General features: G+C 38.4%; 1 protein-coding gene across 7 annotated transcripts in view; it reads right to left on the bottom strand.

Moving 5' to 3' along the window:
* sdk2b (sidekick cell adhesion molecule 2b) overlaps positions 1-17,814 on the bottom strand; it is a 565,983-nt gene that overhangs the window by 123,347 nt on the left and 424,822 nt on the right. For all 7 annotated transcript variants that reach the window (XM_072455684.1, XM_072455687.1, XM_072455686.1 and 4 more), the window contains exons 7-11: positions 14,399-14,589; positions 12,160-12,243; positions 9,603-9,797; positions 5,024-5,140; positions 2,235-2,402 (exon numbers count right to left, since the gene is read on the bottom strand). In XM_072455684.1, the coding sequence (XP_072311785.1) occupies positions 2,235-2,402; positions 5,024-5,140; positions 9,603-9,797; positions 12,160-12,243; positions 14,399-14,589 (755 nt within the window). The remainder of the gene's footprint in view (positions 1-2,234; positions 2,403-5,023; positions 5,141-9,602; positions 9,798-12,159; positions 12,244-14,398; positions 14,590-17,814) is intronic.

The following is a 17,814-nucleotide window of genomic DNA, read 5'->3' as shown; positions in this document are numbered from 1 at the left end:
CACACACGCACACACACACAAACACACGCGCATGCACACACACACATACACGCACAGATATACACGCACACACACACATACACACACAAACACGGACACACACAAACGCACACATACACCCACACACACAAACACACACGCACACACACGCACAAACAAACACACACACACACAAACGCGCACACACACACAAACAAACACATACACAAACACACACACGCACAAACACACACACAAATACACACACAAACAAACACACACACACACACACAAACGCGCGCACACACACACACACACAAACAAACACATACACACACACACACAAACAAACACATACACAAACACACACACATACACACACACATACATACAAACACACACACACAGAGGAAAATACATCCTTTTTAGAACGTGAAACATAAAATCATGACAAACACATTTTCAAAAACTCATTTCGGACAAAAACGAACGCGCCGCCGCCGTTTCCTTGATGGATTCTCGTCGTCGATGACTACCGTACGCGTTTGGCGGGCGGAGGAGAAGAGGCTTTTGTATCGGCAGGAATTGGCTTTATCGTCGCACCTGAAACGCCGCAATTCTGCACCCGTTCCCACAGAGGCGGAAGAAGTGGTGCTTAAAAACCGGATCGGAGAACCTGAGTGGAACTTCTCGTTGCCGAGTCAATTTGAAAGAACGGCTCATAATGTGGAGTGTACGTGCTGAAACCTCTCGGCAGCGGCTGCAACAACACTCGACGTCACAAGTTTTGCCGCCGCTATTATTTATACTATTACGTTATTCATACAGTATACTCCTCTACTATCTACTACTACTACTACTACAGCAGCAACTACACCATACTTTACTATGCTATTATTACTACTTCTACTACTCAGGATAAAACAATAACCATCATATTGTGAAATCTCAATAGCAAATTTATAATGATTTCAAGGACTGTTTTGTATAATTTTAATCAAATTATAAAGTTAAGGAAAGTGTACTGATAATCTTTTTTAAGTATTGTTAATGGTTGTTAATTAAGAGAAATATAAGAAAACGTTTACAATATAATAAAGTAGTAATAAACCTGTTAATACCTTAATGCTTATTTTTTGAAGTATTACGGTATTGAGTATTAGGAGGTATTAGGAAGTATTTGCACTTGTTTATGTAGGAATTGACAATAAAAGAGAGCATTTTCTAGTATTACGAGTGTCCAAAAACTGCTACAACTACTACTACTTCTACTCTTTAGCACTACTACTTCCGATATTATTGCTATTACTGCTTTTAGATTAGATTTTTTCACTAAAATGGTTATGTAAAGTTGCTGAATCCACTAACTAAGAAAAACCAAGTAAGTACAGAGCAGTGGGAGTTTAATCAGGGATATTATCTTTGCAGGAGAATAATGATGACTCAAAGATGCATGAATCACTCTAAATACAACGTAAGGTGTCTAAATGAGAAGGGACAACTATAACAACATGGTTAAAAACTCTTAAAAGTACATTTTACATAATACATCCACTTTTTTAGCCTCTGGAGTTACTACGTATACCAAGATTATTAGGTGAATTAATAATCGTGATTATATAAGTCACAATATAATCGTAAAGACAAAAAAGAGTGACATTTTTAGAAGAAATTTAATTTATTTTTCGATACAATTTGTAGAAAAGTAAAAAATGTTGAACTTTTTTTTAGTACAATTAAAATAAATATGAAAATTTTAGAAGCAAAATTAAGAACTTTCTGCTCAACCTTTTAATAAATAATTTAATAAAGCAGGTCACATATTGAGGAGCGAAAACATGAAGGAAAGTTGGAATTTTATTATTGTTTTAGTCGTGACGTTAATGATCGCAAATAATCGTTGAATCACGACGTTCATTCTCACAAAAATCGTTACGCTAAAAGGTCAATCACGACTTTGGCTCTGTTCAAAAGCCAAGCTAAAGTCCTATTCATCCACAGTTGCCTTAGATCTATAATTGCACTGCCAATGTCTTCTATTGCTTTCTAAAGAACTTGTTTTGACACCTTTTAACGCACTGATGGAACGCTCTTTGGTTCAGTCGCTGCTGTTGTAAAGCGCTACACAAAAAAAACTTTTCTACATCTGATGAACCTCATTCCAGAAAAAAACGCTAACATTAATTTTACTACACTCCTCGCTACATCGCGGCCCCGTTTCGAGCGTCCCCGTCTCGCTCGTCTCGCCCACTCACCCCACACCACCAGGTCGGCGGAGGCCTCGTCGATTCCTCTGGAGTTACTGGCCATGCACGTGTAGGTCCCGGCGTCGGAGATGTGGGAGGGGGAGATGAGGAGGCTCCCGGATTCCAGCAGCGTAAAGCGGGGCAGCTGCACGGATCCGCTGGCTAACACGCGTTCACCTTCAGCCGGGGCAGAGATAAGGGAGAGGCGGAGCATTAATCAGGGGGAGCATCCTGACAGAGCGAGAGCAGTGACAGTACAACGTGATGCACGGTAAAGCGGGCTAATCAGCTTTTATTTGCGTGGGGGCGTTCATAACTGGACAGCTCCTGAATATTAAACGTGGCATAACTTGAGACACTGCAAGTATGGAATTGTAAAGACAGTGTAAGGACATTGTAAGGACAGTGTAAGGACAGTGTAAGGACAGTGTAAGGACAGTGTAGGGACATTGTAAGGACAGTGTAAGGACAGTGTAGGGACATTGTAAGGACAGTGTAAGAATGTTGTAAGGACATTCTAAGGACACTGTAAGGACATTGTAAGAATGTTGTAAGGACATTCTAAGGACACTGTAAGGACATTGTAAGAATGTTGTAAGGACATTGTAAGGACACTGTAAGGACAGTGTAAGAATGTTGTAAGGACATTATAAGGACATTGTAAGGACACTGTAAGGACATTGTAAGAATGTTGTAAGGACATTGTAAGGACATTCTAAGGACACTGTAAGGACATTGTAAGAATGTTGTAAGGACATTGTAAGGACATTGTAAGGACACTGTAAGGACATTGTAAGAATGTTGTAAGGACATTGTAAGGACATTGTAAAGACAGTGTAAGGACACTGTAAGGACATTGTAAGAATGTTGTAAGGACATTGTAAGGACATTCTAAGGACACTGTATGGACAGTGTAAGAATGTTGTAAGGACATTGTAAGGATATTGCAAGGACACTATAAGGACATTGTAGGGACATTGTAAGGACATTGTAAGGACAGTGTAAGGACATTGCAAGGACACTATAAGGACATTGTAGGGACATTGTAAGGACAGTGTAAGGACACTGTAAGAATGTTGTAAGGACATTGTAAGGACATTGTAAGGACACTGTAAGAATGTTGTAAGGACAGTGTAAGGACGTTGTAAGGACATTGTAAGGATATTGCAAGGATATTGCAAGGACACTATAAGGACATTGTAGGGACATTGTAAGGACATTGTAAGGACAGTGTAAGGACATTGTAAGGACATTGCAAGGACACTATAAGGACATTGTAGGGACATTGTAAGGACAGTGTAAGGACACTGTAAGGACATTGTAAGGACATTCTAAGGACACTGTATGGACAGTGTAAGAATGTTGTAAGGACATTGTAAGGACAGTGTAGGGACATTGTAAGGACAGTGTAAGGACAGTGTAGGGACATTGTAAGGACAGTTTAAGGACAGTGTAAGGACATTGTAAGGACAGTGTAAGGACAGTGTAGGGACATTGTAAGGACAGTTTAAGGACAGTGTAAGGACATTGTAAGGACATTGTAAGGACATTGTAAGAATGTTTTAAGGACGTTGTAAGGACATTGTAAGGACATTGTAAGGACATTGCAAGGACACTATAAGGACATTGTAGGGACATTGTAAGGACAGTGTAAGAACAGTTTAAGGACAGTGTAAGGACATTGTAAGGACAGTGTAAGAACAGTTTAAGGACATTGTAAGGACATTGTAAGGACATTGCAAGGACACTATAAGGACATTGTAGGGACATTGTAAGGACAGTGTAAGAACAGTTTAAGGACAGTGTAAGGACATTGTAAGGACATTGGAGATAGTAACGGTAAAATGTGATACCAAATAATAATACAAAAATATTATTTTCTTGTGTTGTGTTTTACTGGTGCTGATAAAGCTCAAAATAATTCAAAAACTGTTCGGGAAAGGTCACATTTGATCCTGTTTGTATTTGTGTCAGTATTTATACTTGCTCAGAGGAGTTTTAGAATTGTTTAGTATCTGATTTTTCATACTTCTGACAACCGTAAACTGGCTGCGCATAAAATGTCAAAAATTAGCAAAGCCCCAGATGATTTTTTTAATACATACTGTTAAAGTATTTTGGGAACTATGTCATATTAATAACAACTGAATTGATTTATCTGATCAGTTTTGTTATTTGTATAGATTTTTTTGCTCAAAGATGGAACTTAGAACAAAAACTTGGCAGGAAGTCACCATGGAAATGTAAGGAAAAGTACTTAAACAAAATGGAAAATACAATAATGAAGAGTAAAATAAATGTCAAATGTACAGATACATTTTATATACACTATAAGAGGTTTCTACGCTGCAGGAACCCTTTTCAGTTTCCAGTACTTTTCCTCGTACCATTCCCCATTTGATGCACGTTCACACAGAGTAATAACTAGAGATTTAGGGGACTTTTTTCGCTCCTGCTCAAAGCCAGTTAGACCCATTTTCAGCCACCGTTGCGCGGCTCCAGGGCTGTAGTCGACTAAAGAAAGTCTTGCTCTACTAAAAACATGCTCTTAAATCTATTAAATATCTCTATGATTTAACCCAAAGTGCCTTGACAAGACCACAAGATCACACAACATTAATATTAATACAGAAAACAAGTAATAAACAGTGTAAAAAGCTGAAAAAATATCCAAAGTGACCTCAACAATTCTTTAAAATCCCCCCACAATAAATAATCGACCAATAAAATCCCTGTGAGTCTTTTCAGCTTCGTAAGAACTCCCGCTGTGATCGTGTTACAAATGAAAGCGTCCAGACCTTTCTGCCAGGTGATCGCCGGTCGGGGAGCTCCGGACGTCTCGCAGTGCAAGATGACCGACATGCCATCGATCACGGTGCTGTCCGAGGGTCCGGCGGTGATATTCGGAGCGATACCTGAAGGACACAAGCAGAGTGCGCTCAGGACAGGGGCGACAGGGGGCTTATACAGTGGATGCAATAAGAGTCTGAGGAGAGATTAGTGTTTGGGTGATGTCTTTGTCACGGTAAAACGTCCAGGACTGACAAGGAGGGCATCTCGAAGTGGTTATAACGCCGGGGTTAAAGGTGCACTATGGAACATTTCTGGTTGGGGGGGTCTGACACTTGCCTGGAATGCATTAAACATCATTTTTTTCCTTCACATTTATTCAGTAAGAGGTGTTTTTATGGCAAAAAATAAATAAAATTATACAAAATGTGAGCACGGTCGCCTCTCCAAAGACCTGACCTGTAACTTAGTATGGTCTGCTCGTCTTATGCAGTTACATTACACAGGAAATAATTCACTTTTAAAATATAATTGATGAAAAAAGTACATGTGGTTGAACCAAACCAGGACAACGCTACGTTTAAAGGTGAAGTTAGTTTATGGAAGTTTTGAAATTGTGGCTATACCTGGATTAAAAAGTATATTATGACTAAACGAGCTCTACATTTGGAATAAACCATGTCTAAGTCAGGTTTTTACAACATTCTACAATTCTACAACAAACCACCAATTAAAATATGACCAAATCACAATTTTTCTTCACAAAAAAAGTGGTGTAATGCAGCAAATGTCGTTGATGCAGCTGTGTCTGGTTCTTTACATGTGGCAACGGTGATTGTTTTGCTTCTTTTTTGGATCAAAAGTTTGCTCGGGACATTCTACAATGAACTATTAAATTAAACCAATGTGTGAATACTTAATTTTTACGACATCAGGGCACACCTGGCAATACTTAGAGCTCTTTGGTGTTCCCGGTGGAAAATCAACTCTAAACTATGGCCAATAAAGGTCTTACAGTAGGCACGTCCCGATATCAAGTTTCATTGTTTGAATTATTGCGAGAAAAAAACATCACGATTTAACGATTATTCACGATTATTGAGACTGTGAACAAACAACAGTGAAATCTTTTATATATTTTTTTATACTCGTTGTCTGACATGTTACTGTTCCTCAAGTTTGCGACCGACTTTACAACACTGAAGACAAAATAAAGTTAAATGCCACTGTCCAGGGTGCACCCCGCCTAAGGCCCACAGTCACTGGGATGGATGGATGGATGGATGACAATAACAGCCAGATAAAAAACACTATTTAGAATTAGGTCCAACATTTTTTTTACTATAAATTGATTTTAAAAAGACTTTTGTGTCTGAAATGGTCATGATTTGTGGTTCTTACGATTATTATTGATTATACTGTGACTTCAATAATCACAAATATCGATTAACCTAATAACCTTGACATCCCTATCTTACAGTAAAACAAAACTTAACCAAGACTAAATCAGGTGAAGACTAAACGTGGATAAATCCCAGCTGTAACCAAAAGTAAGAGACAAATCAAAGTCTTATTGGTGATGTGCAATAAATCAAAGCTGGAATGGATCGTGAGAAAGGAAACTGTAAAACAAATAAAACAATAAAAACATACATTGCAGCTCCCCAGAGAGAGAGAAAAGAAAAAGCGAAATACTTGATAAGTTTGGCACCAAATCAGGACACACGGCAAGAGTGAGGGAAGGAAAGATGATGAGGCGCGAGGAGAGAAGGGAAGGAGCTAGGAGCAAGGAAAGGCTGTCAGGGGGAGGAGAAGTGGGACAGAGGAGAGCAGTGGAATATCATGAATTCTGATAAGAGCCGGGAGTGACGGCTGAGGCAATACAGACAAAGTGAAGAAAATTAGATGTCAAAAAAATACCAAATTGGAGTGCGGCGAGTGAAATGATTATAGACGGTTTGAAGACAGTGGGTTAGCGTAACGTACACATGTGCATATGGACCGGGAAAGGTGACACGGAGGTTGCAGGGAGGACAGTTGGACACGCAGTAAAGGAGCGAAAACGGGGAAAATCCGATGAAAAGTGAAACATTTTAGGCTGCACGGTGTCATAATAATGCGATATATCATACATTTGTTCATACTTGGTCAGAATAAGGTCATACTAAACAGACTAATGTGTAACTGGGTCAGTTTATTTATTAATAAAGGGTAATTTCTTAAGAGGTACAGGTTATTGCTTATTTTTCCACAGTTTGGCATTCAACTTTGGCAATTTCCATGGAGATGATGCAGCAGACTATGTTACAGGTCAGATCTGTGGAGGGGTGAGCAACAATATATGCTTTTAAGGGATTTTCTTCATATCAAAAACACACACGTAATTGAATAAATGCATTTTAGATACATTGTCTGTCCAAAAAACAGTCGCCACTAAGCAAACACAGTAGATGCGAGCCTTCTGCTGGAGAACTGCTGCATGGTTGATGATCTTTGAGCTGCAACACGGTATTTAAACCCGACTGATGCAGCGAGCGGCTTCTCGTTTCTGAAACAACCATGTGGAAAGACGAATCCCGTGGTAATGGAGACGTCAGTTTGTTTGAGAAGTGTAAAATCATTGGAATCGAGCAGAGAAAACATCTAAAGGAGAAGCAGAGACTAAAGTACTACAGATCTGAACCCCAGTGAGAGTGTTTGGGACGAGCTGGAGACGGCTTTGTGCAGCGGTCACTCTCTCCATGAACAATACAAGGTCAATTTGTGAAATAAATAAATCTTTTGATATTGCATAAGTGTATTAAAACTTTATATTATTAGAGCGTGTGCCCCTGTGGCGACTATTTCAGGTAAAGGACTAACCACTCCATGAAGCAGGTGGCATAGGGTCACTTTAAAGGACAAATATGATGCATTATTTGTACTGCTATTGGTATTGGACTTGAGTACATTTACTGTGGCGTCTCATGTTATAGAACAAAAAGAAAAGATTTACAAAAAACAAAAGGATGTCCTGTCACTCCGGCTTTTCCTACGCCAATAAGCGACTTTGGGCTCCATCTACTGGCAACAGAGGGAATTACATAGTGGGATGAACAATGCTAAAAAAATAAAAATGAAAGTAGCATTGTGTGTCCTTTATACATTGTTCGTGTGATTTGCAACTGAAAACTAGACTACTTGGTATTACATTAAATAAAAAAAAATAAGTTAAAAAGCAATAACAAGAAACTGGGATGACAGGAACAGAAACAACTGTCAGGGATTTGACTGAAATCATCGTGGATTTCTACTGTGAATTTGAAAATGGACAAATCTGCCGGAGCTTGAGAGCGATGGGACTTTTCTGATGAGAAACACTGCTCCCGACTGTATCCTATAAACAGTTCTGTGTGTGTTTTGAGACTAAGTGAATAATGTTTTCCCCAGCAGCAGTGGGACGCCTTTAACAGTTACAATGGCCCAGCAGGAACCAGGAAGTGTCACAACCGGCTCCGAAAACAATTCACTTTTCTCTTTCAACACAAGATTCAACTTTTGTTGAGTTTTATTACGTTTTGCACTTGGTCTCTGTTGTATTTTAGTGAAAGAGAATTCGATTTAAATAAAAAGAAAACTGGGTTTCCCATTTGGCAATTTGAATTTTGATAGAGCAGTTACAGATGTCATGGAGATGGTTTTATTTAGACTCCTGTGGATAAATCTGTTGTGATATTTTATCGTAATTCTTTAAATAAGCCACGCACGGTTAATACTAAGCCTTATGAATACATTATTATTCGAGTTTCAGCTGACTTTTTTCCACTTAGACGTAACAATTATTTGAGGCGACATGGGCCAAAAGTATACGTAGAAAACAAGGCAAAAGAAATGTACATCGTCAGATTAATAAACTATCGCTTGTACACCACTGTATTATTAGAAGAAAAGTACAAATTTAAGCAAAAGAAATGCACCAGTTAATCGGGCAAAATGTCGGTGATGCATTTAGTGACGGTTTATCAGTTAATCATGAACACCCATAGTCACAACTGTCACAATTCGTTGTTGCAGTCCTATGTTAAAACTAGGCAAGATTAAAACATATATATTTTTTGTAATTTTTTTGTAATTTTTTGTATATTTTTTGTATATGTTTTTTATATTTTTTGTATATTTTTTTGTATTTATTTTGGTATTTTGTGTGTAATTTGTGTATTGCTGTTGTCATTGTTTGTCTCCCTAAAAAGTGACAATTAAATAAAAATGGAATAAAAAACTAGGCAAGATTACTTTAAGGCACTTTAAGCTTTGTTCTACAGCTGTAACAAAAAGAGGAAGACAAATTCTGGATTGAAAAAAAAAAAAGAAGTGATCTGTAATAAATCAAAGCCGTTATAAGAAACCACACCATAAGGAACAGTATCTCCGGACAAAAAATAGTGAATTAGTGAAATACTTAGAATTAGTTGGCATCAAATTACAGTAGGACACAACACACAGTGAGAGTAAAAGAAGGACATAATAATGAAGAGCAAAGAGAGAGGGACTGGAGCTAGAAATGTATGTAATCCAATCTAACAATCCAAGTATACTGTAAATACTCACTTGTAACAGCCAGGTAGGTGTTGGTCTGCACCTCTCCGGCCCCGTTGCGAGCGAAACATTGAAACATGCCGGTGTCATCGGGCAGGAGGCCGTTGACCTGCAGACTGCCCCCCGCCAGCACCCTGTACCTGGGCGTCTTCACCGGGTCGATGGGCGCCGCGTCTTTGTACCACACGATGTCGGGCTGCGGGATGCCTGCGGAGATGACGGACACGGAACAGTAAAGTCACGGCCCTCACAACGTGGGGTAACAACACTGGTATGTGCTTTTAACTGTGCAAAGAAGATGAGGAGAATAGGTTAGTGTTAAGAGGCTTTTGGTAAAGGAAAAAGTACAGAAGTAGGTGTTGGTTCCATCTCAATATGTTGAAGCTTTATTGAATTTCAATGCTGTTCTGTTGTTACTTGAAGAATAAACGCACACAAAAAGCAATAAGTGTCGTTGATCCATCGATCCATCATCGCTCCATCATCGATCCTCCATCGATCCATCATCGCTCCATCATCAATCCTCCATCGATCCATCATCGCTCCATCATCGATCCTCCATCGATCTTCCATCGCTCCATCATCGCTCCATCATCAATCCTCCATCGATCCATCATCGCTCCATCATCGCTCCATCATCGCTCCATCATCAATCCTCCATCGATCCATCATCGCTCCATCATCGCTCCATCATCAATCCTCCATCGATCCATCATCGCTCCATCATCGCTCCTCCATTGATCTTCCATCGCTCCATCATCGCTCCATCATCGCTCCATCATCGCTCCATCATCAATCCTCCATCGATCCATCATCGCTCCATCATCGATCCATCATCGACCCATCATCACTATTATCAATAAACATTCTTTCGTATTTCGCTGTTGTGGCGTGGTCCTTGCTAGTGAACTGGTTCAGATTTGAGAGGAATTAATGCAATAATCAATATCACAAGAGAGTAAATATATTGCAATAACACTGAGGTTCCCAGAACAGCGACTAAACGTGCTGTCCACAGACCGCCAGGTGCTGATTGGGTCAAGTCTGATGTTTCTCGTCAGTGACTTCAGCAGCAGCAGCAAGAAAGCAAACTCACGTGAAGACCTACACTCGCTTAATGTTCTATTTTTTTGTAAAGAATGCATCAAACTGGATAAATGGCGATGCGTTTGTGGACTGGGCTTCATTGATTTGGGGAGGAAAATACGACAAGGACATGGATGCTAAAGTTGACTTAAGAGCCATGGGAGGTGAGTTATAAAGTTTATATTCTCCATGTTTGTGTCCTGCCTCTGTGTCCTTTGCTGTAGCAGTATCGCTGGTGTTTTATAGTAAGATATTGTAGTGTGTAGTAGTTGTCATGGGTTTTTGTTTATGTCAGAGCAAGGCTACGAGCTCAGAGCGGAACAGTTGTTAGGCTTCTCTTTCCTTGGAAAATTTTATTAATATAAAGTATTAATATCATAACACAACTGAAAAACTGGATTGATGTATCTTAAATTATAGTTGCTAATTTATCAATATTCTTTGTGAAAAAAAAAACACATTTCAATTACTTGCAGGAGAATAAAAAATATGCAAACAAAATTCAAGATAAATAAATATTCTAATAATAATATAATAAAAAAATATAAATAAATAAATAACATACATCTAAAAAATAGAACTAAAATATAAGAAATACTTTGAATCAATATAAAATACAACAGTGTGCAAGTACAGTAAAAATATAACTGTACAAAACTTTTATGTGCAATAAGTAACTATTCTTTTGACAAAATGTCTTGTGTTTTGTGGTCATTATTGGCCTCGTTCAAATGGACAATCAAGTCACTATGGGATGCACAGTGTCAAAATAAACTGGCTGTGTAACTGAGAATGCTAACGACTCTGCCACCACCACAGCAGCAAAAGATTATATAAAAAACACAGTCATATTGATGTTGTAACGTGAATGTAGAAAATAAATTGTGTGCCATGGATAATAATTGCAAGCGACTTAACATACATTATTACATTTTTTAATGCCATATAAAGGTTGAACTGTCTTTGCTCTTTTGTGTCCCAGAATAAACAAAACACTTATCAATATACATTTTTGTTGCATACATACATTATAGACTTATTGTTAATGCCAAGAACAGTACTTCACATAAACTTGCTGTAATAAGAGCATTAAATGAGCAGTTGAACATATGCACTTATCGACTAATGAGATGAGTAATGTGTCCTTCACTGTTTCTGAGTTGCATGTCAAGACTATATGTATGCAGAAAATACACAAATATCATAAATAAAGAACAGAAAAGCATGTATATGAAAAATATACATGACCCTGAATGCTCAATTTGATGAGGAAATAACATTACAACATAGAAACCTTTTAAACTTAAAACTTCTATTGTATTCTTATGTAGCAGTACATTATTATTATTATCAGAGGGGAATATAAAGAAACATTTATGGAATTTCATCTGTATTTATTAGAAAAACGCTTTGATTTTTCAAGCAAAGTTCAGTTTTGCCAACCAGATCAAATATAATAGTATTTGTTTGTGTTTGCGCTCACCTCGTGCCTGACAGGGAATATCCACCACCTTCTCCATCTCTGCAGTGATGTGTTTCTCAGGTTCTTTCACAAACTGGGGTGGTTCTGTGGGACGAAAGGCAACGCAGAAAAACAACAATTTTAAATGTGTTGAAATCAGATGTGAATTCAACTTAAAACCTGTACAATAGACAAAATCCTCCAACTAACGTATAGGTCTGGCCAAGCATGGATCAAGAAATGAGGAATAAAGTAAAAGGACTCAAGGATTTATAAAGTACCGTATTTTTCGGACTACAAGTCGCACCTTCTTTCATAGTTTTGGCCGGGGTGCGACTTATACAATATTTATACTTATATACTTATACTCCTGAGTGACTTATATGATATTATATATATGTTATTTTCACACTTGCAAATGCATTTCATACTCCATTGCGACTTAAATATGTTTTGTTCTTCTCTATTATGCATTTTTTTGGCTGGTGCGACTTATAGTCCGGAAAATAAGTTTTTTTTTTGTAAAGAATTGTCAAAGAAGTAAAAAAAGTATATTTGAGTAGTTTTAGAACTTAAAAAAATGTACCTAGTAAAAGGGCACATTCATATATATATATATATATATATATATATATATATATATATATATATATATATTTATTTATATATATATATCTGTGAGGCATTCCCTCATCAGCATTTGTGTTGGAACTCCATCTACTGGCAGCAGAGGGAATTATCATGGGGATTTACACAAAAGCTAGCTTGCCCCAGACATGCTAATGGAGCACGCAGTAATGAACGTGATTTGACGGCAGAAATGCTTGATGCTCGGAGGTGAGAGGACTTTCAAACAGGACTAATTTGTTGTTTAAAATGAAATATGCAAATTGTAAAGTTGATTTGACGTATATATTTTTCTTGCCAAGATGCCAATATATTGAGACAAAATAATAAACACTTATATTAATTGAAAATATATATTGTAATTGTAAATGCAATGGTATTTTCATCACTTGAAAATGAGGCCTGCAAAATGTTTTGATTAATTCATTAATTTTCGACCGCTTGTTCCCGTTAGCGGTCGCGCGTGACCGGAGCCTATCCCAGTGACTTTGGGCCTTGTGAAGAGAATGTTTTGATGTCTTCTGAAACCCACCTGCACACGAGGTTCATGCCCACACAACTTCAATATAAGTTACACAGCGCCCTGCCAAGTTTGAGCAAATCTTTAATTACTTTTGCCCAATGAATCACGTTTGAAATGACTCCTTTCAACTCATTGCGATTGAGAAGAGTGAGTTAGCTTCAGCGTGGGACTCGCTCACCACAGTTGTGCTTTGAAACGCGTCACAACCTTGAAAACATCAAAGTCCCACAATGAAAGTGACTTGTGCTGTGCTATTAACATGGTTTCTGGAGGCCAACCATTAGTCTTCTCCTTTTAAATCCATAACACTTTCCCCATGCTACCTCAGAGCTGTGCTGCTATACCTGAGACAACTTTGAGATGGATTATATTTAGATGAATATGGTATGAGGGGATTTTACACATACAAAAGCCACTCGGGGCTGGAAACAACGAACCTATTTTCTGTGAAGATACTTAAGTGTTGAATTCTACCGCTCGAGTGTCTCTGAGCGCTCGGCTTTTTCAGGGAAACAGGTGAAAAACAAAGCCAATGGCTTATATAAGAGTTGTAATGGAGCACATTAACAGGAGTGCTGTTTTTTTGAGAATTTTGCAGCACTAATGAGGTTTTTATACCTGTTTTGTAACTTCATTTTAAAACTAATTTAGTTCAACTGGAAAGCAAACTACAAAAGAAGAGTAAGTTTATGTCTGAATAGTTAAAATTCAATATTTAAACAGAATTATATATATATAAATAAATACAGAAAAAGGCATAATAAATTTAGCAGATACAGACAAAACATTAGCAATGTGTTTCGGAGAGATGAATTAGCATCGTGGCGGTAACAATTAACAAAATAATTCATGTCTTGAACAATCAAAAGTGTAAAGATTGTCAATGCGTTGAATAAACGCTGTATCAATAAACACAACTAAAGTATAATCTATAAAGTTATTGTCATTATTGGGACTACAAGATGAAAATAACCAGTGACAGCCATTGAAGTGTTTCTGCTTCCTGTTTATACGTGACATTTTGAGTATTTTTTACCATTCAAAAGATACATAAAATAGTTTTGACTTCATTTAGAAGCCTTGTTGTCTCGTGTTCCACATGGATCTCACCCAGTACGTGCAGATAGGCCCCGGCGCTGACAGAAGGCACGCTGCTGCTGCGGAGAATGGCTTCACACTCGTAGAATCCGGCGTCGCTGACCACTGGGCTCAGGATGGTCAGTCTGCGGCTAAAGTCGCTCAAACCGGTGTTCACGATCACGCCGTTCTTCCTCCACGTGATGCTCAGTTTGATTAGAGGCCTGTGGTAAAATAAAGATCATTACATTTCAATACTGTACTGTCTTTAGTAGTAGTAGTAGTAGTAGTAGTAGTAGTAGTAGTAGTACCGTAGTACCGTAGTATTAGTAGTAGTAGTAGTAGGTTCAGGAAAATGTACAGATCACCGGAAGACAAAATCCAAGGGCTGCATTATTTTTGTAATTGATTGGAGTACTAATTGATACTTGATTGGCCAATTTAGATTAATTTACAGCGCTACTAAATCATGTTAATTGCCTATAAATAGTCAATTAAGTAAACAGTCTCTTTTATCGTATATAAGACAACAGCTCACATTGTAGTCTACATTTTTGCATCTGTCATTGTTTGATTCATGGAATTATTAGTATTATTTATTCATTTTTATTCAAGAAAAAACAATTAAAACGTACAAACAAACAAAGACAACAAAATAAAGACAAGGAAAAATAAGATAGAAGACAAAAGGCAAGATGGGGCTTGACATATTGGGTGCAATTTTAAACGCAAATATAGGAAAGGTATGGCATCCAAGCAAAGAAAAAGAAAGGTTGAGGCACACAAGGTCGATGATACGAGTCCCATTTAGTCCAATTTATGTAAGATTTGTCAGTCTGTATGTGATTTTTTGTCGGTTATAGTGTCGGTCCAGTTTTTAATCGTCAGTCTACATTGTGTCATACATTCTTTTGTGTCAGCCTTTTTCCCATGTTCCAAAGTCATCCATTTATTTTGTCTCGAGGCCCAAGTACATGGTTCTGAAACTGAGTGGGACGGTCAAAAACAATCATCTCTGTCTTGATCATTTCTGTCCGAGATTTGTGTGCAACAGGACAGTCCCAGAACACATGATAGTGGTGAGTCTCCTGGCAACCACAAGCCCCTCCTCCATCAGCCCCTCCCTGTGAGTAATGTGCACTTTGACATTATGAAAAAGCGAGTCGCATTCTTCCATCAGAACTCCCTCCGAACCTGAGACTTTGAGTTTCTCCATCGTGAACTACACACGTTTCCCACTCCTCATCCGTCAAGACAAAATCAAGGAATTTAAAGGTGCACTGTGTACGTTTTCTGGTGGAGGGTCGGCCACCTGTCTCCATGGAGATGTTATCACCTTGCTTAGAATGTCCCATAGTATAGCACTAAATGTATCCACCACCATGAAAACATCAGGCAAAGTAACAAGTCAGTATATCTATATTTAATGCCATACTTTAAGATAAGATAAGATACTATGCTTTTATTGTCCACACATGGGGAAATTTTGGTGTTACAATGCAGTAGATACAGTGGGAAAGGACGGATAAGTTATAGGAAGTTTAAAAACAGTCTTAATAGAAGAACTCAACTCATACTTTGCAACAGCACAGGCAAATAACAACAATACAAAGTTACAAACTGTGCTCTTTAAATTGCCATCACGCTTTGACTTTTATTTCTGTTACAAACTTGACTACAGCCTTTTTCAGAACAATAAACACGGCATTAACATTCAGTAATAGTGGCGTTCTGCAATAAATTTTATTCCCAATGACACATATCAATCAAACTAAAGACTCATTCGCTTGTTATTTCACAAGCGGAGAGTAATTGTCATTTGGTGCCATAATGGACATCTGGTGAGTCGCGCTCGTAACTGTCGTATCAATAACATCTGACATTGTGTGCTTGTGTTGAATGTGAGCAGAATGGCAACAAAGATGGTTCTGGATGAGGCCTGACATTGACGCACTAATGCATGGTGCAAAGTGGGTGCTTGAATGTGAGGTACGAGCAGTGACGGCTCGGGACAATGAGGTGCACCAAGGGACATTTCTGGTGTGGGGTCTGTCACCATGGAGATATTGTTTTGCTAGAAAGGCAAAAAAAAATACCAGCGCCTCTTCACAGATATGACTACCGTATTTTCTGGACTATAAGTCGCACCTTTTTTCATAGTTTTGCCCGGGGTGCGACTTATACTTATATTTAAACTGATATACTTATACTCCGGAGCGACTTATATGAGATATTATTTGTTATTTTCACACTTGCAACTGCATTTCATACTCCAGTGCGACTTATATATGTTTTTTTCTTCTCTATTATGCATTTTTTGGCTGGTGCGACTTATACTCTGGAAAATACGGGTAGTAACGCCCGAAACAGGCTGCGCGTATCACTGGGAGCTAGTGGAGAGAAGCCACTGCAGCTGTTGTCTCTGTTCCTCTCTGTGTTAAAGTCTTGAGAAGACCACAGGCCATAAAACTGGTCTAAGCCAAAGCAGGTTAGGTCAGATTGTCAGCGTGACTTTTTGGTGTTTAGTCAATGCATGAAAGGCCCGTGGTGTTGCTCAAGTTATCAAAATGCATCAATAAAAGCAAATCTTCACTTAAAACCGCTTCATTGCGCAAGCCTTGAGCGTGAAAAATATGCTCGGAGCGTGTTTTGGGCTGACGAGCGGCTTCGGCTGTGACCCGAGGCTTCTGCAAACTCCGATCTGCTGAAGGAGACGTGGTTTAGTGAACTGAAACGAGTCTGGGGCCTTCGCTTGTCGTTCTACTCCAAAAAATGCTCGTGCAGTGTGTTTTGGGTGTAACTTGGACTGTTGACGCCACCTCTCGTCTCCATGGAGATGTACAAGTTAAATATGCCATACTGTGGAACATTCTAGGTAAATAAATGACATCTCCAACAACAAAGAGACACAAATATTTAACGATAAGTAAAGTGAGTTCTCAATATGTGTCGTACAGAAGTGTATATCGTATTTTCCGGACTATAAGTCGGATTTCATAGTTTTGGCCGGGGTGCGACTTATATACTTATATACTTATACTCGGGAGCGACTTATACGTGACATTGATTGTTATTTTCACACTTGCAACCGCATTTCATACTCCAGTGCAACTTATTTATGTTTTTTTATTCTCTATTATGCATTTTTTGACTTATACTCCGGTGCGACTTATGCTCCAGTGCGACTTATAGTCCGGAAAATACAGTACATTGTTTGACAACCTTTCATTTTCCTCAATTACGGGACACATGCATCAGCAGACTCCAGTACGAGAGACAGTTGGCCTCCTGCCCAGGATTAGAGGTTGAACTTCAAATTACTTTGTCCATTTCATTTCTAAATTCTACGAAGCTGACCTCTCAGAAAATGCAAAAACAATGCCATTTCAAATTCTAATTTTGATTAACGACTGCTTATGTTTTCAGTGGATTGGTGGTACAATTCTTAC

The sequence above is a fragment of the Eucyclogobius newberryi genome, unplaced genomic scaffold (genome assembly GCF_026437365.1).
Source record: "Eucyclogobius newberryi isolate DKJ021-1_F unplaced genomic scaffold, fEucNew1.0.hap1 SCAF_20, whole genome shotgun sequence".
NCBI classification, from domain to species: domain Eukaryota; kingdom Metazoa; phylum Chordata; class Actinopteri; order Gobiiformes; family Gobiidae; genus Eucyclogobius; species Eucyclogobius newberryi.
This window is presented reverse-complemented; position numbering and strand designations above follow the sequence as displayed.